The sequence below is a fragment of the Hypomesus transpacificus genome, unplaced genomic scaffold, assembly GCF_021917145.1.
Source record: "Hypomesus transpacificus isolate Combined female unplaced genomic scaffold, fHypTra1 scaffold_221, whole genome shotgun sequence".
Taxonomy (NCBI): Eukaryota; Metazoa; Chordata; class Actinopteri; order Osmeriformes; family Osmeridae; genus Hypomesus; species Hypomesus transpacificus.
The window spans coordinates 202,041-224,215 of record NW_025813757.1 but is presented as its reverse complement, the minus strand read 5'-3'; the positions used below and the strand labels follow the sequence as shown (position 1 = coordinate 224,215).

Genomic DNA, 22,175 nt, shown 5'->3' with positions numbered 1-22,175 from the left:
CATGACGCGGCGAAGGGCGCTCTGAGAAATTCCCTGTGATGTCATCACTGGTGACACGCCCCCCCCCCCCCCGTCACCTTACATTACTTTAAGTGACGTCCCATGGGGGGGGAGTGGGGGGAGGGTTAAGCCCCGTATTTGGGGTAAGCCCTTTCTCCTGTGCTGACTCACTGTCTTAGGCTGGGGGTTTCCCTGACCTAGCCACCCCGGATATACTCTGAAATACAGTACTCTCTCTCTCTCTACCTCTCTCTCTCCCTATGTCTCTCTCTCTTTCTCTCTACCTCTCACTCACTCTCTCACACACACACACACATCTCTATCTTGGCTTCACACACGAAGCTCAGATAACTGCATTTAATCCCGCTGTGTAACCGGGGGTAACGGATACAGCGGACAGATACAGTGTGCTGAGCGCGCGTGTTTAGTTAGCTTGGCGCTGTTGTCACATTGTGTGACACACGTTGTGTGTCAACGAAAGTTTCGTTTCTCACACGGATCGTGTCTCTGGATCAGGTCGTCTTCTCCCCATCGTCAAGCGTGGTTACCGAAATAGACGGCTGTTGGTCAGGTCCCGGCAACGCAACAACAAACACACCCTCTATAAAACACAACTAATTGCAACCTACACGGTCTGACCTCTCTTGCTCTCGCTCGCTCTTTCTCCTGTACATGTGGTAGTTGACTTAACTCTCCATTCTCTTCCCATGCACGTTTTCAGTGCTGCATAAAGGCTGTTAGGCTAGCAGACCTGCTATTGTGTGTGTGTGTGGCCCCCAACCTTGTTCACCTAAACCCCCCCCCCCCCCCCCCCCCACACACCTTGGCTGCGTGTCGACTCGGGAGAGAGAGATGGTGAGAGGAAAGGGGGTGACTCTTTCTCTCCTCTGCTCCGCCAGTCTCCTATAGTCAGCATGTGGGAGAGAGGCTTGCCCGAGTCATACTGATAGCTGCACTTCAGTAACACTGAGCTCTTTGACAGGAAGCTTAAAAACACGTGTGGGAAAATGAACTGTTCAAACTTCCTGTTTGGAAAAGATGATTTCAAACCCAGCCCAGTTTTGTAGCATTCTGTAGACACGTGGAGAACCTCTCCCGGTACATCTGATACCTGCTGTGTGATTGCTTGAAATTAAATATCTCCCTCCTTCCCTCTCTCCTTCTCCCTCCTTCCCTCTCTCCTTCTCCCTCCTTCCCTCTCTCCTTCTCCCTCCTTCCCTCTCTCCTTCTCCCCCTGTTCCCTCTCTCCTTCTCCCTCCTTCCCTCTCTCCTTCTCCCTCCTTCCCTCTCTCCTTCTCCCTCCTTCCCTCTCTCCCTCTCCCTCCTTCCCTCTCTCCTTCTCCCCGTTCCCTCTCTCCTTCTCCCTCCTTCCCTCTCTCCTTCTCCCCCTGTTCCCTCTCTCCTTCTCCCTCCTTCCCTCTCTCCTTCTCCCCCTGTTCCCTCTCTCAGGGTTGAGGCAGCCCCAGAGAGATGACTGACAGCAGAAGCTGAGACTCAAGACTGTGAATCTTCATAAGGTGCTAAACTTTAAGGTAAGAAAAGATTGTTTTCTTGTCTCTCTGTTTCTGTCTGTCATTGTGTGTGTGTGTCTGCATTCATCCATGGGAATTGTCTTGGAGCAGTCCGTTTAAGGAGGCTGTTTATGACAGTCACTAGGTCTGCCTGGTGTGAGTGTGTGTGTGTGTGTGTGTGTGTGTGTGTGTGTGAGTCTATCTTTACATGCCAGTGGTGTCTGGATGCTGTATCAGGATCACACACACCAGGAGGGTTTATTTCCGTCCCTCTGAAATCTAAAAGTGGAACACCCAAAATACCCTCCCTGCCAGGCTATATGGAGGGAGGGAGGGATGACAGTAGAGAGGGAGGATGAAGAGACAGTTGTGTGGGAGGCCGTGCGCACAAGCACTGCTAATTTAGGATCTCCAACTGGGAGCATTCTGCTGAGCAAGACTGGATCATCCCAGTGTGTGTTTGTGTGGTGTGTGTTTGGTTTTGGCAGGAGTCTCTTTTGTATTGAGTCTCTTTGTTTGAGTGTGTGTAAGACTATCTGTCAGGCCTTTTTGATGTATTTCTCCACTGATCCTTTGTGCGGATCTTTTTGATGTGTGGGAAGGTGTGTGTGTGTGTGTGTGTGTGTGTGAGAGATACCCAGTCTGTTCCCCCTCCCTCCTCTAAAGAATCTCCTCTTAATCTATCCTCCCATCCTCCTCAGACCGTCTGTTCTAGTCCCTTCCCCCTCTCTATCACGCCTGCTGTAATGAGATTAAACCAGTGGATCCACTCCACACACACACAATACACATATGCCCACACACAAACGCACACAATTGGCTCGACGCACGCCCAACCTGTACACTTGGCCTGAAACACGCACACGCAGTTGGCGTGTGTCCAGTCGTGTCTCTCCCTCTGTCGGCTCTTATCAGGAGGCCCCCGTCGAGGATTACCGTAACCTCCGTGCCCTCCTCTGACGGGTGAACTCCTAGAGGAGCCATCTGTGCTCGGCTAGTAATCCTGCTAGTCAGCTTCAAGCTCGCCATCGCCCCCTAGGGGCCCTGAGGCGCCCCTGCAGCAGAGCAGACAAAGACGGCATCCGACCAGCCTCATGGTTTACACTCTGATGCAACAAAAGATTTTCGCCCACACACACACACATACACACACACAGGAGAAAGATTATTCGTGTCTGTATAGAGAGGGATAAAGAGTTTCTGTTTCTACATCCTGCGGTATCTGGGGTCTTGTTTTGTTGTTTTTCTTCCATCTGTCTCGTTTCTTTCCATCCCTCTCTCCCTCCCTCCATCAGTCAGTTCTGCAGTCCTGATCTCCTGCCTAGTCTCAACTGTATAATGGAAGGCCCACTGGCATGTATTGACTTTTCTACATCCCTCCCTCCTTCCCTCCCTCTTCCCTCCTCTCCAGCCAACAGGCTTGTCGTTCCTTGGTGCTGTAGCCAGACAGGCAGACTTGCAGACGCTCCCTGCTCTGTGTTGGGAGGGTGGCCTTCTCTGTTCTGCAGTGGAGGGCTTCACACACACAGCTACTGTGGTGGGTACCAGCCATCTGGCTGCTGTCTGGGCACTTGGGTGGGGTCTGTGTGTGTGTGTGACACGGTGCTGTCTCTTGTGACCTTATTTGTTGTTCTGTGCAATGCTGCTTACTCTGTTGATTGGTGTGTGAGAGAGAAGTGTGCGGTTTCCTGTGTGTGTGTGTGCTGTCTGACTGATCCTTGTCTCCCGTGGCGACCCCAGGCTGGATGCATCACGCGGTAGAGCAGTTTGGCGGGCGTGGCACACGGGACTCCTTCCCTCTGGACGGACTCAGTCGGGGACCATGGGCTCCCGTGGGCGGCCGCACCTGGGCGCCACCTGCCAGGTAGGCCCGTCTCCACGGCAACCACCACACACACACACACACTCAGATGCACACACACACACAAACACGCAGAGGGCAAACCTCCCCCCGTTTGCACACGTCCTCAAAAAGAAGCTTAACTGTAATCTTTGGGTACATTCAAACTAAGAAAAATTCCGTTTGAAGTCAACACAAGTTTTTGGAGGCTTGCAGGTCGAATGACTCTCCCCCCCTCTCTCTACCAGGTGTTCGCCAGGTATCAATCAACACCAGCTCATTCCCCACCTCCCACCCAATCACATGGGTGGACTGAACCATCCCAGTAAATACTACAATAATGGGTGAGTGCAGAACTAGACGAACACCCACACAAGCAGTCAAGCCTAGTGTTTGTCTGTGGTATTTGTAGTTGTAATGTTATCTGAGCCTCCCCCTGTGTGTGTGTGTGTCTCTGCCCAGTCCCATGCAGGCGCGTGGGGGAGAGAAGCTGGACCTGTCCCCGGCCATGCTCCCTGCCCTCCAGAGGGAGGCAGCCCAGAGGCCTCCCCCCCCTCCCCACCGCGTCTGGGAGCAGCTGTACGAGTCCCACCCTCCCTCGGGACCCGGACCCTTGCCCGGCGACCACGCGCCTCGCCTGCACAACGGCTACAACCCGGGACCTCCCCCCGCCCCCCATCACCCCCCCGGCAGACCCAATCAGCTGCTGAAGGTAAGGGAAAAGGGGCGGAGCACGGCGACGATCGGTCGACCGGGAATTGAAGGGAAGTGAAGGTCGTTGTCAGGAGAGATGTAATCATCTGTCTCCCGCTCTCTTCCTCTCTCTCCTCTCTCCATCAGTACGGGGGACCTCAGGAGCAGCATATCTCCAGGGCTCCGCCCTCCCTGGGAGATGAGCTGTGGGCGCAGGTGCAGCAGGTAGGCCCCTCTCTCTCTCCTCTCACATCCAGGACACATGTCACATGACACATGTCACATGACACACGTCACATGACCTGAGCCCACAGTATACAGACTAATTGCCAAACTAAAACAACCCACGTTCTGTCAAAGAAACATGGGTCAGAAAGCGAGAACCAACAGCTGGTGTGCATCTCACCTGGAGCTGTGTGAGGTGGCCTTTCATGTGTGTCCCCGTGTGTCCCCCCAGGGCCAGCAGAGGGGCTACCCAGGGAAGATGATGGGGGGTCAGCTGAAGAGGCCGGCCCCGCCTCTGGGGGAGCACTCGGTCATTCAGCACGCCCCGCTGCACCCCTCGTCGCGCCCAGGAGACGACTGCCCCAGCCCCAGCAAGAGGAAGAGGAGCTCAGACCAGGTTGGTGCCCTCCGTCCAGCCGTACTCTGCTGTGTGGATACGAAAGCTAAAAGAATGGACCTGGTTTAGACTTCCTGTGATTGCAACTATTGTTAACTAAGTCAGATGGCTGAGGGGTTAGGTAATCGGGTTATTAATCAGAAGGTTGCCGGTTCGATTCCCGGCCGTGCTAAGTGACGTGTCCTTGGCCAAGGCACTTCACCCTACTTGCCTTGGGGGGAATGTCCCTGTACGTCTACTGAACGACTAAATGTACAACTTCAACTTATGCTAGCATCATTATTGGGTCTCGTATGAGCATTGACATGGTTAATTACTGTTAACTCTGCTCTCCTCTCCAGGTACCTCATCCAGGGATGCAGAGGTTCTCTGGTGCCAGCCAGCCCCCCCTGCAGCCCAGCTACCCCCCTCCCAAGCCCACTTTCTGGAACCCCATACACAAGGCCAATGCCCCCTGGCCCCAGCCCGAACGCAAGAACCCCTCCCTGGAGTTCCAGGTCAGAACCGTAAGACAGCTCCAGCACCTTGTCTTCTTTGAGGGTTTTAGCTTGGTTTAGGTGCAGTTCTATGGGTATATGTGAAGCCCTCTTGTGATATCGCCTGTAGAAAAGGCTTTATTAAGCAGCTCAGTCTTCTACAGTGGGGCTTTGTGTTTTGTCCATATAAAGTGGACTGAGTTCCCGGGTTCTAATACTTTCTTTTTGTCTTCTTCCAGGACTCTGGCAAGCCAGGCATGGGCGGTGGCTACACCCACAAGCCCCTCCAACCCTCCGCCCCCTCGCCCCTCACCCCCACATCATCCCCTGGGGGTTACCCCCAGCAGGGGCGTGGCGCCCCCCCACCCCACAAAGCTCCCTTCCAACCTCAGGCTCTCAATCAATCCCTTCACAACCAGCACCACCCTTCCTCCTACCCCCACCCCAACAAGCCAGTCTCAGCCCCCCCGCGTGTGGAGCCCAGGGCCGCACCGCCTCAGAGGGGGCCCAACCAGGGGGGCCGCATCCAGCCCCCTCCACACCCCTCCAGGGGGGACCGAGAACACCCTCACGCCCACCCTCACCCCCAGCCCTCACCAGCAAACCCGACCGGCGTGCCTTACAGCCATCCCCAGTTCCAGCCCCACCCAGGGCTGCAGGGCCCCCCTCCTGCCAGCTCGTCCTCAGTACCTCAGCTGCACAGCCAGGCCCAGAACCAGGCCCAACATCAGGTCTGGAGACACCCCAACCAGGGCAGGCCAGGCCACCATCATAACATGGAGTCTGGTCACTACAGGGTCCCCGGCTCAGCACCTCAGGGGCAGCAGAGCCACAACCAGAACCAACAGGAGAACCGGGCTCCAGCCCCATCCCAGAGCCAGCATCATCAGTACCCGAGCCCCCTTCCCCACGGCCTCCCGGCTTCCACTCGGACCCCTGTCATCACCCAGAACCCACCCGTTTCCCAGCCTCCCTGTTCTGTGAATCGTTTCGCCAACTCCAACGCCCACAGTTCCGGTGGTATCATTTCTGGACCTTCCATCTCTACATTGACCACAGCACCCCCTGCTGTCTGCTCTGCAGTCAACAGCAGCAGCCCCTGGAGAGGGCCCCAAACCACCACCCCCTCCTCCCTGGATGCCCTCCTGCACCCAGGCTATCAGGGAGCCCACCTGGGTCTAGGCAGCCTGCCTCCCTCTCAGGCCCCCAGGCCCCAGCAGCCCCCCAGCAACCACCAGCCCACACAGGGGAAGTCCTACTATGGACGATCCGACCTGGAGCGCTACCAGACGTCCTCGGCACCCTCGTCTTCGTCATTAGGCCTGGGAAGGACTGGAGAGAGTGTCATCACCAGCAGGGCGTCCAACCCTGCCCTCGCCGTGACCAGCTCCCCCCTCCATCGCCCCATGCACCCACCTGCCCCAGCCGTGACCAGCTCCCCCCTCCATCGCCCCGTGCACCCACCTGCCCCAGCCGTGACCAGCTCCCCCCTCCATCGCCCCATGCACCCGCCTGCCCCAGCCGTGACCAGCTCCCCCCTCCATCGCCCCATGCACCCACCTGCCCCAGCCGTGACCAGCTCCCCCCTCCATCGCCCCATGCACCCACCTGCCCCACACCACTCCGGCACGCAGCCTTCCACAAACCCTACCTTCTCCAGACTCGGCCCCCAACCGAGCCCCTCTGTTCAGGGCTACTCTCACCCTGCCCCCCAGCCCCCCGCCCCCGTAACCCAGTCGATAGAAGAAGCTTTGGATAAACTGGATGCAGAGTTAGAGGGCCACATGCAGGCAGAGGAGAGGAGGAGAGACTGGGAGAGAGAGAAGGAGCAGAGGAAGAGGAGGGAGGAGGAGGAAGAGAGGAAGAGGAGGAGGGAGTGGGAGAGACAGGAGGAGGAGAAGAAGAGAAAGCGGGAGTGGGAAAGGCAAGAGGAGGAGAGGAGGAAGCGGAGAGAGTGGGAGAAACAGGAAGAGGAGAGGAAGAAACGAAGGGAGTGCGAGAGAAAAGAGGAGGAGCGAAAGAGGAGAATGGAGAGGAAGATGAAGGAGGAGGAGATGACGAGGAAAGGAAGAGAGGAGAGCGCCATCGAGAGTTTGGAAAGACTCCTGTCAAACAGAACTTTGCCGTCTTCAATGTCGTCGTCGTCATCCTCCACGCCCCAACCTCCATGTCTCTCCTCCGTCACCAACTCCAATCCTCCACCCTCGACCCAGTCCTCGCCCCCTTACCCCTGGCTGAGCCGGGGAGGTGTGCCCCCTTGTCCTTCAGTCCAGGCCGCAGGGATCCAACCTCCCCCAACCCCCTTGGAAAGACTCTGTCCCCCCCCGCTCACCCCCCAGACCGAGTACGCCAGGGAGAAGCAGAGGCAGAGAGAGATGTGGGGGGGCAACAACGTAGGCCCCAATCCCCCCTCAAAAAGTACCTCAGGGATGACCCAGCCCTCCTACCCCAGCCCTGCCCCCTCCTCCAACCCCCACCAGACCACGGCGCAAGGTCTACCACCCAAAAGTGAGAGAGGCAGCCCGGAGGGCGGGGCCCTCGGCCCCCCGAAGCTCTTCCAGGCCTTCCCCAGAGACGCCCTGTGCTCCGGCACCGCCTCCAGCACCACGGGGGGCCTCCTCCAGAAGCGCATGCCCAGCGGAGGGCTCGGCAGCCTGGGCAGCAGCACCAACAGCTCCAGCGGGGACTCGGACAGCGCCCAGTTTGAGGAGGAGCCCTCAGACATGTCCACCCTGCTGCCCGACGGCCTCGCCAACATCATGGCCATGCTGGACGAGTCCATCAAAAAGGAGGAGGAGCTCTGCAGTGGCGGCGGCGACCAGGGCAGGTCTCCGGTCGTCGGCGTCTCCGCTTTCCAGGCCGGCGCCATGCCGCCCATCAAGAGCTACCTGTGCGCCCCGGACCTCATCCCGGCGCCCAAGCAGCAAGCCCAGGAGGACTTTGGGTCACTCGACGACCACTCCAGCCCTCCTGTCCTCAGCCGCCAGGGCTCCCTGGCCTCCCCCTGCAGCCGCACCTCCTCCCTCAACGACGAGGACGAGGACGGCGGCGGCAGTCCCAAACCCGCCCTCCCCCTCGGCGGCAGACAGAACATGGACGCCGGATCGGGAACGGCGGGGACCAACTACAGTCCCAGCGACCTGGCCAAGCTGTACGGCATCCCGGAGCAGGGGAAGAGCGAGGCGGAGGACGAGGACGAGGAGTCGGAGACCACGCCGTCCTGCTCCCCGCCGCCTCAGAGGCCCCACCTCCACCAGACGGGCGTCAACAGCAGGGCGCTGGCGTCCTCCGTGCTGGAGAGCCAGAAGTACGTCTACCGAGGAGGGCCGTTCGGACGCCCCCCGCCTTCTGCGCTAGTCGGGGTCAAGTACTCCTCCTCGCTCTCGTTGGGCCCCGACATCTGCCGGCAGCAGCAGAGCACCTCCCCGACCTCCGACTCGACCAATCAGCCAAGCTTCAACTCGGCTGTCCCGCCCATGAAGTCACGGCCGCATTCCCCGATTGGCTGGCCAGAGAGCAGGAAGATAAAGGTGGAGGAGCCGGACGACTGGAGGGAAGACGGAAAGGAGAGGAGGATGAGCTCAGGAAAGGAGTCTTGCTCCCTCACAGAGTCGATCAAGACGGAGCCTAAAGAAGAGATGAAGCTGACCACCATCTCTGAGTCGTCTCTGGCTGAGCTTGGCCGGAGCTGCGAGGTGTTCCTCAACAGCCAGACTCTGCCCAGCAGGAACCACTCAGACCAGACCAAGACCCAGCTCAAACATGAGGACAGACACAAGCCCGAGAGAGAGAAGGAACGGGACAGGGAGAGGGATAGAGAGAAGGCCAAGAAGAAGAAACATGGGAGTACCCACAGCAGTCACAGCAGCAGCAGCGGCAGTAGCAGCAGCAGCAAGAAGCATGAGGAAAGGACGGATAGGAAGAAAAAGCACAGGGAGAAACGAGAGATGTTCTCCTCCTCCTCCTCCTCTTCCTCCCACTCGAGCTCCAGCAAACGGCACAAGGAGAAAAAGGACAGGCGGATTCTGGGAGATCTGGACCTCCAGAGCAAGGAGGTCAGGGAGAAGGAGCGGGCCCACTCGGACGCCGAGAGGAAGAGGAGGAGGGAGGCGGTCGAGGGCTCCACCAGCGAGGGCGAACACGCGGAGTGGGCGTCCCAGAGCGGAGTCGACCGGGCAGCCTCCAAGGACCAGGCGGACGCGGCGGGCTCGGCGCTGGGCTCCAACGACTTCCTGAAGCTCAAGGCGCTGTCGGACGGGCCGCCCAAGGAGCTGAAGATCCGCCTGATCAAGGTGGAGAGCGGAGCCCGCGAGACGTTCATCGCCTCGGAGGTGGAGGAGAAGAGGATCCCCCTGGAGGAGATCAACATCAGGAACTCTGCCAGCGAGGTCATCAGGGCTTGCAAGTGAGTAGAACCAGCCATTAGCAACCGGTACGCGACGGTTACCAGGACCTTTGAGATAATGGCTTGAGGGGTGATGGCAAAAGTCTGTCTGAAGGTTCATTTTGAGGGGAAGGTTCACATATTGTGAAGGAAGTGGAGGAATTAAGAAAGAGACCCGACTAAACTTTGTCCGAAGAAGACGTATTGTTGTTGACGGTATGGTGTGAGCGTTTGTTAACGTCTTGTTCTTGCCCTTGTTTTGTTCCAGGGGGGCCAGAGTGAAGGGAAAGTTCAGAGAGTCCTACCTGCTGCCTGCCTTTTCTGTGAAACCCGTCATGTCTGTGGATCCTATCCCCCGAGAGAAACTCAACCCTCCCACCCCGAGCATCTACGTAAGTTCGCGTCAAACATTCTCCACACCCTTCTCACACATCTGCAACCCTCATCGGAGAAAAATATTGGGCCTGTGCTGCCCTCTAGTGGTAGCAGAAGGTACCGAACAGAATCCCTCCATTGATCCTTTATTTATTGCATCAGACATGTTCCATAAGATGGTTGTGTGATGCTGTGATACCCTGTGAGGGAGCTGGGTGTGTAGAGGGTGTAACTTTCTCTGTTCCCCTGCAGCTGGAGAGCAAGAGAGACGCCTTCTCCCCGGTGCTGCTGCAGTTCTGCACCGACCCTAAGAACCCTGTCACCGTCATCAGAGGCCTGGCAGGCTCGCTACGACTCAGTGAGTTCACACACACATGTGTATATATACTTTATTACTTTTCATCTACGCAATACAAGGCAAGTTGCTTTTCCAGACAAGATTCCTTCATGACACACTGGTGTGTTGTGTATCTTAACCTGGGGTCTCCTCTACAAACTCTCTCTGCCTTTCCCTCCCTCTCCCCCTCCCTCCCCGCCTCTTCCTCCTCCTCAGACCTGGGCCTGTTCTCCACCAAGTCCCTGGTGGACGCCAACGCGGAGCACGCCGTGGAGGTGAGGACGCAGGTGCAGCAACCGGCCGACGAGAACTGGGACGCCAGTGGGCGGGGCCAGACGTGGCCCTGCGAGAGCAGCCGCTCCCACACCACCATCGCCAAGTACGCCCAGTACCAGGCCTCCTCCTTCCAGGAGAGCCTGCAGGAGGACAAGGGCAGCGACGAGGAGGAGGAGGATGAAGAACAGAAGGAGAAGAAGCAGCCTGGAATTTTGGAGATGCAGTGTAAAGAGGGAGTGACTACCGGTGGCAGGTAAGGATGGAGACACACACGTGTTGAATTGGGCTTCCGGAACATTACTCATGCAGTGTCAGTGTTATTCATCATGTCGTTCTTCTCTTCTCTAGCGCCGATCAGAAATCAGTGGGGAAGATCATCAAGTTTGGGACTAACATCGACCTGTCAGACCCTAAGAGGTAAGCTTGGACTACTGATGAACCCTCTGTCCTGTGACTGATCACTCACCATGAAGACTCCCTCTGACTAGGTCCACCTCTCAGAAACTCTGTTCACACTGATATGACCCCAGTGCAGATTATTCCTCAAAGTGTATTTGATGAGAAGGGTTTTCATCCTAGTTGTTTTATTGAATTGATGGATCTTGAGAGAGACTGACCTGATGTTTCTTGTCCCTCAGGTGGAAGCCCCAGTTACAGGAGCTGCAGAAGCTACCAGCCTTCATGCGGGTGGCGTCCAGCGGCAACATGCTGAGTCACGTGGGACACACCATCCTGGGCATGAACACTGTCCAGCTCTACATGAAGGTCCCAGGCAGCCGCACCCCTGGTACGACCTCTCCCTCCCTCCCTCCTCCCTTCTCTCTCCCCTTCTCTCTCCCTCCCTCTCCCCTTCTCTCTCCCTGTGAGAGTTTGACAACTGACTGTTAGCTTTGATGGTAGATGCATAGTATGTTAGGTCTTTAGATGTTATCCTAACATCCTCCTCTTCCTCCAGGTCACCAGGAGAACAACAACTTCTGCTCGGTTAACATCAACATCGGTCCTGGAGACTGTGAGTGGTTCTCTGTGCACGAGAACTACTGGCCCGCCATCAACGACTTCTGTGAAAAGTGAGTTTATAAGATATTGGGCCTGTGCTGCCCTCTCGATACATTAGCCAACCTTTTATTTTATTTAAATGAATGAACATTGGCAACACTATACATTAATGTTACACTCACACAAAAAGCATAGCACTTAACGTCACTGTTTATAAAGTATAGTTCTATACACGTCGAGTCTTCTTGAAGAGGTCCTCACAGTCTCCTCCTCCCCAGACATGGAGTGGACTATCTGACGGGGTCCTGGTGGCCGGTCCTGGAGGACCTGTACCGCTCCAACATCCCCGTGTACCGCTTCATCCAGCGGCCCGGGGACCTGGTCTGGATCAACGCCGGGACAGTCCACTGGGTCCAGGCTGTGGGCTGGTGCAACAACATCGCCTGGAACGTGGGGCCGCTCAACTGTGAGTTTCTATTCAAATCACAACATTCTAGAACTTTGGTTGTTAGGCAGTTTGAGCTTGGGCTGATAATGGCCCAGTTTCCAGACATGGATTAAGCCTTGTCCTAAAGTGGGATGTTATGGAGGTTTTATTGAATCTCTCTCTTACTTTAGAACTAGGCTTAATCCACGTCTTTGAAACTGGGGCCTATATGATGGTGTTAAACTGGCTCATGGCGAGGGGGGTCAGGTTCAAGATATTTATTGTCATGTATACGGTTTAACAAAGTTAGTTCGTACAATGACATTCTTATAGTGCAATGTCCTCCTTCCACTAAAAAGAGAGAAATACATAAATATTGGTCTCCAGGTGAGTCGTACATGGCAGCTTCCCTAACAACGGTTGTGTCTCCCTGCAGCTTACCAGTACCAGCTGGCCCTGGAGCGGTTTGAGTGGAACGAGGTGAAGCGGGTCAAGTCTATCGTCCCCATGATCCACGTCTCCTGGAACGTGGCGCGCACCGTCAAGGTCACCGACCCCGACACCTACAAGATGATCAAGTGAGTTCAGAAAATGAGGGGCCCAGTTTCCCCCCAGGCAAGGATGAAACCCAGTCCTAGACTTCACTTTTGCAGTGGCTTTATTTAAATTACTCTTTAGGAATAAGCTTCATCCATGGCTGGCAAACTGGGACTATACGTATAATGAATCGAAAATGAACTTTGACATTTTAAAAACGATAGTGAGGACAAATTAAGTCAATTATGATTATTTAAATAAGAGGGGCTGTCACATGTATTCTGAATTAAAGAAATTAATATGTCTGCCCTCCGCCCCTGCCAGACACTGCTTGCTGCAATCCATCAAACACATTCAGATCCTGAGGGACCAGCTGGGGGCCTTGGGGAAGAAGATCTCCTACCAGAGCAGGGTCAAGGACGAGCCTGCCTACTACTGCAACGAGTGTGACGTGAGTTCACGCATCTCTTTCTCTCACCCTCTCCCTCTCAAAGCTACTTGCTACACACATTTCTTCTGCTGCTTTTAAAACTGTATCAGGGAAATAGCAGAATTTCTTTTTAAAAAAAGTACCTCCATGAGTGCCCTGTTCCAAGCCTGTGGTCCTGTCTCCGTGGCGACCCCCAGGTGGAGGTGTACGACCTGCTGTTTGTGACCAGCGAGACTGGGAGTAGGAAGACCTACGTGGTGCACTGTGAGGACTGTGCCCGCCACCGTAGTCCCAGCCTGGCCAACGTGGTGGTGCTGGAGCAGTACCGCATGGAGGACCTGATGGCCACATATGACAGCTTCAACCTGGTGAGGAGGAGAACACACATACAGCAGTACTGATAAACATGAAAGCACAATAAGGAGATATTCGCACCAATTTTTTTTCTGTCAGCTACCCTTAAGACGTGTGACTTGGCCTGTCTTTACAGCTGCGCAAATACATGTCCTGTTTGGGGGGGGGGGAGGGAAAGGAATCTGACTGGTGTTTGAACTCACCTTTTCTAACTGACGTTCTGTCTTCTCCTGTAGGCGTCACCCTCCACTTCGCGATGACAGACCTCCTCCACATTCAGTTCCTCTCAGCCATAACCAAAACTCCTGCAAGCCAGGACAAATACATTCTTACTTTGGTGATTTTAATTTTGCTTCCTTTTAAAATGTGTTTTTGTAGTTTTTTTTGTTGTTTTTTACTACTACTGCTAATACTTGCAATTACAGCCAATTGAAAACCAGTTTCCTCATCACTGTTTACAAAATAAAACATTAAAAAAAGAAAAGAAATGCCACCAATCATATGCCAGTTTACTCTCAATGGTGCTCATGAGAAGACCAGACACCTGGTTATGGAGGACTTGAAGATGTACAGCAGTTGGCACTGCCATTGAACAAACTAAACATAGGGAGTCAGTGGTTTCAACGGCATGCTATTGTTTCTGAATTTAGTTTTAAGTTCGATTTGTTTTTGTCATCTTGAATACTGAAATTTGTACATTGCTGTTTGTATTTTATGTGGGGTGATGTTTTTCCTCGATAATTTATTGTTTTGTTTTCTAAACTAGATCCGCCTAGCTATATACCACATTGGCCTTGTGACTTGTATTTAGAGATGAAATGAAAAATACTAATAATAGAGATATGAACATTTTTCTAAAGCATTAAGAATTTTTAAAAATGCAATTGTTTGGAATGCTTCAGAACATACGGGTTTAAAAAGACTTGTTTTTTAATTTTTGTTTTGTCTTTCCGAATCTTGTGTTGTTTTTAGATTTTTTTTTTAACTTTTACAAATGAATTATATTATTTCTTCTGGAGAAAAAGATTCAAGCGTCAGGCCTCCCTAAGACTACATTAAGTCTTGTGTTCAGTTCAATACTTGCTACCAACCACCATTTTCATACGGTGTCATACTTGCAATTGTTTTGCTAAATACAGATTTATAATTTTCCTGGATTTAACGTGTAAATGTTTTGTTTTATTTAAATGTTTTTTTTTCTATTTATTGGATATCAATGCTATCCCCTTTTTGAATAGGGTTGTACAAGTTTGAAAAGTTTTCTATGGTGATTCTGATTTTTGAATTTAGAAAGTTGAGGAGGAGGGGGGGGGGGTGTATATGGGGGGGCTGCTGTTTCACTGGTGCTTACCTCCCCCATATTGGTCTCTCACCCCTCCAGGTATATATAAATGATATCTTTAATAAATATAACTCCACTTTTCCCTTAGATGCTAGGAACACACAGGACGTAGAGACGACTAACGGAATGCTGTATCTGTAATTATGCTCATTTTGAAAGTTAAAAAAAAAACGTAATTACAATTTCTTGAAGATACAGAAAGTGTAGTTATGCTTGTGTTTATCTGTAGGTGCTTTTAGATTTGAAATGATTTAAATGTTTTTTTATTTTTTAGATATTATAATATGATGGATATTGATTATGGGATAGATGGTGCTAACTGTTCCTTGAACAAACTCCTGTCTCCTTTCCTAAGATGAAAATTATTTTTTTCCTCTTGCAATATACCTTTCCTTTTCTCCTTCTCTTTGTCGTCATGTACTTAAAACTGCACTGTTTTAGAGAATTCACTCATACACACAACCAACTGAGCCAGACTTGTCTTAAACACTTTGTGAATTTGTGTGACATTACTATGACTATTAATAAACGCTTTTGATAAACCCAACACCTGCTGTTAATGTTACGCACTTTAGTAATTGGTGTGAAACGTCGCAGTGCCAGTAAATATAAACATTGAGGCTTTTCTGGGGAAAACTACTGAGTTTAAAGATATGTACTGCACGTTCAGAAACACTGTCCTTCCTCTCCAAGACTCTAAGCCCACTATCATGGGTGTGGAGAACTGAGGGGGAGGAAAGATATATTTGTTTATGCGATACCCTCACACTACTACAATAACAACCTATCTCTGTGGTGGATGTTTGGCTCGAATCACATTCAGATCCTTTGTTTTTGCTCAAAGTACGTGTGAGCTACTTATTGATGGTAGTTTCCCTACAGACTCATCACAGAGTGTATCCAAGGTAAACTATGGATGGAGGGGAAACTAGCAGATGGCTGAACAGGAAGCAGCCAGGCTACGTTACAGTCATGATAACAGTAGACAATGACACAAACAAGCTAGAAAAACCAGTGACTACCATCTACATTTTTGGTATATCAGGTAAAAAGTCATATTTTATACCTAGTTGACAAGGTCATCTGTGTCCCCAGCAGGCCATGACGAAACATCAAAATGGCATCATGTCCTGGGGCCAAGAGGTCGGGGAGGGATGGACAGGACAGACCTGCGGATATCCTGCTTCCTGTCAGGACAGGAAGTCCCGTTCCACGTCAACTTCCACCGTCAAGTGATGACGAATGTGGGTGGAATGAGAGGCAGTTGGTTCCATTTATAAACACACACGTGCAGAAAAACACGCGAGTGGAATCTTCCTCAAACCGTTTGGTTTTCCTCCCTAAGGAAGGAAGAATAATCAGAATTCAAATCAAAATGTATTTATATAGCCCTTTTTACACGCAATGTCATAGGGCTTCACATACGCCCATAGAACTGCTCCTCAACCAACCTAAACCCTCAATATTCAGGATCAGCGAGCACAAAGACAGTTATATTTGTCTCATGAACGATCCACCTCACCTAGATGCCAGGCCTACAGAAGCCAGAACAGTGTGTGTTTGTTAAGAACGCCCGAAATATGCCACATGTATACAACATAAATCAAAGCAGTAGTACACTTATCTGGACGGGTGGTTTCTAGCTTGGTTACACATTGCAACACAATTCAACCACGGTTGACTTTAGTCAGTCTATTTTCTCATTTGCTTATTTGTCCCCTCTGACAACACACCCACCCCTCCCCTGCAGTCATCCTACCGACCCATTACCAAACTCTCCACTGTAATCACAAACTTCTACATGTCAAACTTCTAAGCGTCATCCAAGTTGGTGATAAGTTATATAACTGATGCAGCTTCTTGTCTCCCACTGCTCCACCCAGGACCGCCGCCCCCCTATCCGGTGGGCAGGTCAGGGAGTATATACCCAGCGGAGATCTATAGGTAAACAAATACACCCAGCTCAAAGAGGAGAGAAATGAAAAGAGAAGTGTACAATCTGGTCAGAAATCACTAATTACCGCCCCTGTGATCTCCCCCCCCCCCCCCCGGCCCCTTATCACCTCCGGCTCGTTCTTCATGTCACCCTTTGGTCACTACACATGATCAGTTCTGTTCTAAAGCTACTCGAATGCACACAGACGCCGTCTCCCTCACCATCTCCCCCTTTCCTGTCCTCCCCTCCCCCCCTCAGCACAGCTTTGCCTGCACGTCCAGTTATCAGGCCAGCCGCCTTTGTATGGGCCCCTAACACTCAGCTCCAACTGACACAGGGAGGGAGGGGGGGGGGGAGGGCGTGTAATAGTAATGCTGGATATGTTAAGGGAAGCGCGCATTGGGGGGGGGATGTGGGAGGGCAGTGAAGAGAAAGTGGGGGGGGGAGAGAGAGAGAGAGAGAGGGGCATCTATCATTCTAAAGAGAGACTCGTATCAGACAGAGGAGGGACAAGAGGAGGTTAAGAGTTTAAAAGGTGTGGGACAGTCCTAAAGAGAGAGCGAGAGAGAGCGGACATCAACATCACGTTTCCAAGAACACACGAGGGAGGCTCTCGCCACTATCTGGTGGGGGAAAAGCCACAACGGACCAGAGAGAGAGAGAGAGACCAGTGGGAGGTCGACATACCAGCATACCGCCACCAGATAAGCAAAGGGAAGAGAGAACCTCCCGACACAGTAAGCAGGAGCAGAACCTGACGTGCACAGGAGAGACAAGAGCAGTCAGGAGAGATAAGAGCAGTCAGGAGAGACAAGAGCAGTCAGGAGAGACAAGAGCAGTCAGGAGAGACAAGAGCAGTCAGGAGAGGCAAGAGCAGTTCCTCTACATCCACTCCCGACGGAGAGAAGCCGTACAGAAGAGATCAAGAATCAAGTTCATCTGACAGGAGAGCGTGGGTTCTCATCCCCAAACTCCAGACGAAGAGAGAGGCGCAAGAACCGAGGGAAGAACCAGAGCTAGATCTACCAGTCTCCACATCACTATGTGAGTGAAACCACAACCCCCCCCACACACACACAGTTCAACAAGCTAGGCTTCTGTGCGTGTGCAAATACTCTGAATTCCTACTTTTAAAGAGAGTCCAAGTGGCTGGTTTGTTATTTGTACTTAATGACTGAAGTTTTAGACTGCCAATGAATGCATGCAGCAGTCTGTCCCAGCAGACAATAGAATTATAGAACAATAGAACTCTAAATAGAACCATGTGAACTGCTCAGTGATGGAATCTCAGCGGTGTTGAGTAAACTAAGAATGTTCAGTCAGGACTGTACCAGGGACTTAAGTTCTCTCTCAATAGCCCCAAGGCATTTTATTACCTTTCCTTCATAAGAATAAGGAGTGCGACTCCAACTTTGTCAGGAGACAAAAACAAGAGGGTTTTTACAGCAACAATGACGTGTTATTCCTAGAACCAAGAGTACAGCGAGTCGAATGGGTGGAGCGACCAGATGTATTTCAAGCGAGCGCCACAATACGTTTCCCCCGGTTACCAGTGCTGAACCCCCTTGACATTACACCCAGAAACGACACTTTAAAAACAATAGGAGGGAGTCGTGCAGAGTAAACACCATGGAGGAGGCAGCCCCTAGCAGCATCTCAGGACCTCTTGACACTGACGTCACATTTACCACAGAGTTTGGTGGGTATTATGGGATAGAGGACCACCCACACACAGCTTCAACAGTTCTTAGTATACTTGACTCGCCTCGGCATACTTGGAATGGATCTCAATGGAAAGGACGACACTAACAGTTGTGGCGGGTAGTGTGTGGAGAGTTGATCCATCGTGAAGGGCCTTGGCTTACCGTTCCAGCCAAGAAGAGATGGACAGTCCTGGGGGTGATGGGTGCCTGGTGTCTGAGCTGGAGGTCTGCCAGGGAGGGGAGGGGGGGGTAGGGCAGCTGACTGCCCCAGGGCTACTGTTCTCAGGTCGGCGGGGGCGACGCTTTGCTTGCTGGGGGAGGGGGGAGGGATAGGGTATCCTGTCACACACACACACACACGAGGCGGCCATGCCAACAGGACCCTCAGTCTGGATCTGGAAGGAAGATGACAGATTAACAGCTGTGTTTACCTCTCTGTTAACCAGTGACACTACACGCTAGTGACACTGTAGATGGGGAGGCCTAGCTCTGAATGCTTCACTATGAATTTAATAACAGGCTACTGGTCACACTAAAACTTCATGTTTATATTGTTTATGCATGATTAGTATGATGTGAGACATTCCCCAAACCACACACATACACCCCATGTACACACATACACCCCATGCACACAAACATCCTTTGAAGCAGCCCTCTCACCTTCATCTCTCTCCATCTTATCCTCCTCTATCATCATCCTCTGGTACATGCTCGCATGGTAATTAAGCCCCTTCCCTTCGGACCTGTCAGCTGTCAAGATAACCATCGTCACTGTGCTGATAGGCCAGCATCACATGCCGGCTGGCTTCCTGTCGCCACAGCGATAAGACCCTGTGACTCATGTGTGAACTGTGACTCGGGGACTCTGTAACAGCAGAGGAAGACATGGCTTACAATGAGGGACAGTACTTAACAACGGCGGTATCAATTGCATGGAGAGATTGTATTAGGCTCACCTGTTAAATCCCTCTTTCCGCCTTCCTCCCTCACTTTCCCTCCCTCTCCCTTCTCTCCAGTCCACCATGAGCATGAGTGGCACCCTGGAGAAGGGGGCTCATCACCAGGCTCTTGACCTGTCTGAGGAGCTGTCCCACCACCACCATCACCACCACGCCCACCACCAGCACTCCAACTCCCTGGCCTCCACCGCCCCGGTAGGGACCCTCCCCTCCGGCGTGGTGGTCCCTCCCCCGTACTCGGCGGCAGAGAGCGCGGGCGGGGGGAGCGACGCGCCCCTGGAGCTGCGGGGCTCGCTGGACTGCTGGGCGTGCTCCGTGCTGGTCACCGCCCAGAACCTCGTCATCGCCACCATCAACGCCTGCCTGGCCGGACTGGTGTTCGGCCTCATTCTCACCCCCGCCATCGTCATGGTGATGTTCGGGTTCCTCTGCCACTCTACGGTAAAGGAGGGGAAAGGGTGTGGGAAGGGAGGGGGGGGTCACATGACTTGCTTTGGAACATTCCTGGGCTGTGGTTTGCATTTGAGACTCGTAATTCAATTGTGTGTTTATTACAAGTGGGTATGAGGCGATATACTGGTGGAGTGGACACCTGTGTGTGTGTGTGTACTTTGGGGGGGGGGGGGGGGGGGGGGTGGACAGTTCTCGTAAAAGGGTGAGTTACTCAGCCGAGTGGGAGGACAGACAGACCAGACACCAGCAGTGCTGGAGATGGTTGAGAAGGGATGATCAAATTCCCCTAAAGTGAAATTTGCGGCCACGAGTTTGGAATAGTTTGCCTGCAGATTAGAGCTGGGTTTGGCCTGGCAGACCTGTGCTTAGTTAGATAATCAGATAAGACCTGGGTTCCTCTCAGATCTGGGAGAGAGAGACTTAGAGGAGAGCGGTCAGAGCTGAGACCTTTTAAAGGTGACCTGGGTTAAAGATGAATTAGGGAACAAATACAACATCACAATCAGACAAATCAAATAGCTAAATGTGATGACTGATGCTTTAGCACCCGTGTCAAAACAATGAAAAGAAATGTGTACATTTCAATGCGCGCAAACCTTCTCTTTTGACCCGAGTGGGTCTCCTTCGACCCCAGTTGTTCACCCACCAGGTCATAGTGGGTCAGGGAGTGTGAATGGGTGACAGGGTGACTGCACCACTGGTCACCTCACTAATGGCTCAGCCCAGAAACAAGGCTTCTCCTTTCCCTCTCCTCCTCCTCCTCCTCCTCTTCTCCCCCTCTTCTCCCTGCCCAATTAGGACCCCATGTGACAGATTAGGAGAGGATTAGCTGGGACTTTAAAGAGGGGGGGAAATGAAAAAAAAAAAAGAGCAAGATGAGAAAAGGAGAGAGAGCGCTTTACGTTTGAGGCTCTGGGAGTTTCCCTGTCCCACAGATCTGGCCTTCTGCTTGACAGCCAGGAATTCGAACTCCGTTGCTGTCGACGTTGACGGCCTTGTTAGGGGTGAACATAGAAAGTAATGTCAAGTGTACAGAGCTGCTACAAACCCCAAATCGAGCTTCTAACTCCCAATCCTCCACAGCTAGGAATGCCTGGCGTGTCTTCTCACGAGAAGCATGATGCCTTGGGTGAGACGCCCATCAGTTTAAATAAACATGGACATAGTTGTCTGGGCGTTGATATGGTAAAGGTGTGCCCACCCTCAGCCCTTAGAGGGCCTCTTCCTGACCTCTCTTTTCCCGCTCTGTGTCTATCCTCCTCCACCGTATCACCCCCCTTACTCAGGCCTCCTCATCCCTCCTCCACTCCCCCCGTTCTGACGTCAGAGATAAGGACAACCCACTCCTCCCCTCCACCTCTCTTCCTCCTCCGCCCCCAACACTTTCATCTCCTTGTTCCGCACCATGGAACCCTCCATCTACACGTGCAGCACACGCATGATACGAGGTCTCACAGCTGTGTTCTTAGCATGTCTGTCAGTCACCCCGTGGAGGGGCACGTGAGTGGGGTCAGTTTGGATGCGTGCGGGTCCATCTGCTCCATGTCTGTCCTCACCTCAGACACACATTCCTCCAGCGCCGCATCATCATCTCCCCACATCTCCATCGTCCTCTGCGCTCCGATCGTCCTCTTCCGGTTCTCCCAACACGTCCAGCACACGGGAAAACATTCAAAAGAAATATTAAACCTTTTCTACGACAATACATAGGACAGTCATGTAGCCATAGTGTATTGTAAATGACAGATATCGCAGTGATGATAACGCCTCTGTCCCCCCCCTCCCCTCCATCTCCCCCCCCCCCCCAGGTGCGGCCCCACGGGACCTCCCCGTACTGTTCAGACCTGCTGAGCGACGGGGGCTGTGTGGCCCTGCTGGTGGTGGGCTTCCTCCTGGTCACCCCCCTGCTGGTCCTGGCCCTGGCCGCCTACTGCCGCCTGGCCCGCCACCTCCAGCTGGGCCTCTGTTTCATCCCCTACAGCCGCGCCGTCTACAAGAACCTGCCCGCCACCCAGCACCGGGGCCTGGGGGGGGGCTGCTGCGGGGGGCGAGGGGGTTCGGAGGGAGGGAAGGGCAAGGTGTGGGTGTAAGGGGAGGGGGGGGGGAGAGGCAGGAGGAGAGGAAGTGGGTTAGGAGGAGAGAGAGAGAGAGAGAGAGAGAGAGAGAGAGGATGCGTGCATGCAAGAGCAAGAGGAAAGTCTAAAGGGCGGGGGGGCGGAGGAGGAAAAGAAACTGGAAACGGGAAAACAGGAGGAAGATGGAGAAAATAAGAACAAGGAAACGAGAGAACAGAGGGGGGGGACGGACGACGTTAACAACAACAGATACACCAACATGTTTGTGATATTTACCTCAACACATTATCTGAACCTGAATGAACCCACATGTACAGTGCCCTCCAAAAGTATTGGAACAGTGAGGCCAATTCCTTTATTTTTGCTGTAGACTGAAAACATTTGGGCTTGACATCAAACGATGAATGTGAAACCAGAGATCAACGTTTCAGCTTTTATTTCCA

General features: G+C 52.8%; 2 protein-coding genes and 1 long non-coding RNA gene across 3 annotated transcripts in view; 2 read left to right on the top strand and 1 right to left on the bottom strand.

Moving 5' to 3' along the window:
• kdm6ba (lysine (K)-specific demethylase 6B, a) overlaps window positions 1-15,150 on the top strand; it is a 39,817-nt gene extending 24,667 nt beyond the window's left edge. The window contains exons 3-23 of the mRNA XM_047014070.1: window positions 1,450-1,532; window positions 2,923-3,048; window positions 3,252-3,375; window positions 3,600-3,695; window positions 3,814-4,063; window positions 4,192-4,269; window positions 4,502-4,666; window positions 5,008-5,172; window positions 5,382-7,004; window positions 7,107-9,547; window positions 9,795-9,918; window positions 10,154-10,259; window positions 10,455-10,767; window positions 10,863-10,931; window positions 11,153-11,301; window positions 11,470-11,584; window positions 11,792-11,979; window positions 12,377-12,518; window positions 12,802-12,928; window positions 13,105-13,275; window positions 13,498-15,150. Coding sequence (XP_046870026.1) covers window positions 3,257-3,375; window positions 3,600-3,695; window positions 3,814-4,063; window positions 4,192-4,269; window positions 4,502-4,666; window positions 5,008-5,172; window positions 5,382-7,004; window positions 7,107-9,547; window positions 9,795-9,918; window positions 10,154-10,259; window positions 10,455-10,767; window positions 10,863-10,931; window positions 11,153-11,301; window positions 11,470-11,584; window positions 11,792-11,979; window positions 12,377-12,518; window positions 12,802-12,928; window positions 13,105-13,275; window positions 13,498-13,521 — 6,465 coding nt within the window. The 5' untranslated portion in view covers window positions 1,450-1,532; window positions 2,923-3,048; window positions 3,252-3,256 and the 3' untranslated portion in view covers window positions 13,522-15,150. The remainder of the gene's footprint in view (window positions 1-1,449; window positions 1,533-2,922; window positions 3,049-3,251; window positions 3,376-3,599; window positions 3,696-3,813; window positions 4,064-4,191; window positions 4,270-4,501; window positions 4,667-5,007; window positions 5,173-5,381; window positions 7,005-7,106; window positions 9,548-9,794; window positions 9,919-10,153; window positions 10,260-10,454; window positions 10,768-10,862; window positions 10,932-11,152; window positions 11,302-11,469; window positions 11,585-11,791; window positions 11,980-12,376; window positions 12,519-12,801; window positions 12,929-13,104; window positions 13,276-13,497) is intronic.
• Window positions 15,151-15,694: 544 nt separating this feature from the next.
• LOC124462506 lies at window positions 15,695-19,257 on the bottom strand. The gene is made up of 4 exons (XR_006955435.1): window positions 19,202-19,257; window positions 18,906-19,110; window positions 18,405-18,637; window positions 15,695-15,943 (listed from the first exon to the last, which is right to left on the bottom strand). It is a non-coding gene; the product is annotated as an uncharacterized LOC124462506 (long non-coding RNA).
• tmem88b (transmembrane protein 88 b) lies at window positions 16,988-21,747 on the top strand. Its single transcript, XM_047014109.1, has 3 exons — window positions 16,988-17,583; window positions 19,262-19,645; window positions 21,466-21,747. The coding sequence occupies exons 2-3, from the start codon at window positions 19,268-19,270 to the stop codon at window positions 21,745-21,747; spliced, it is 660 nt and encodes a 219-aa protein (XP_046870065.1). The 5' UTR covers window positions 16,988-17,583; window positions 19,262-19,267.
• The last annotated feature ends 428 nt before the right edge of the window (window positions 21,748-22,175 follow it).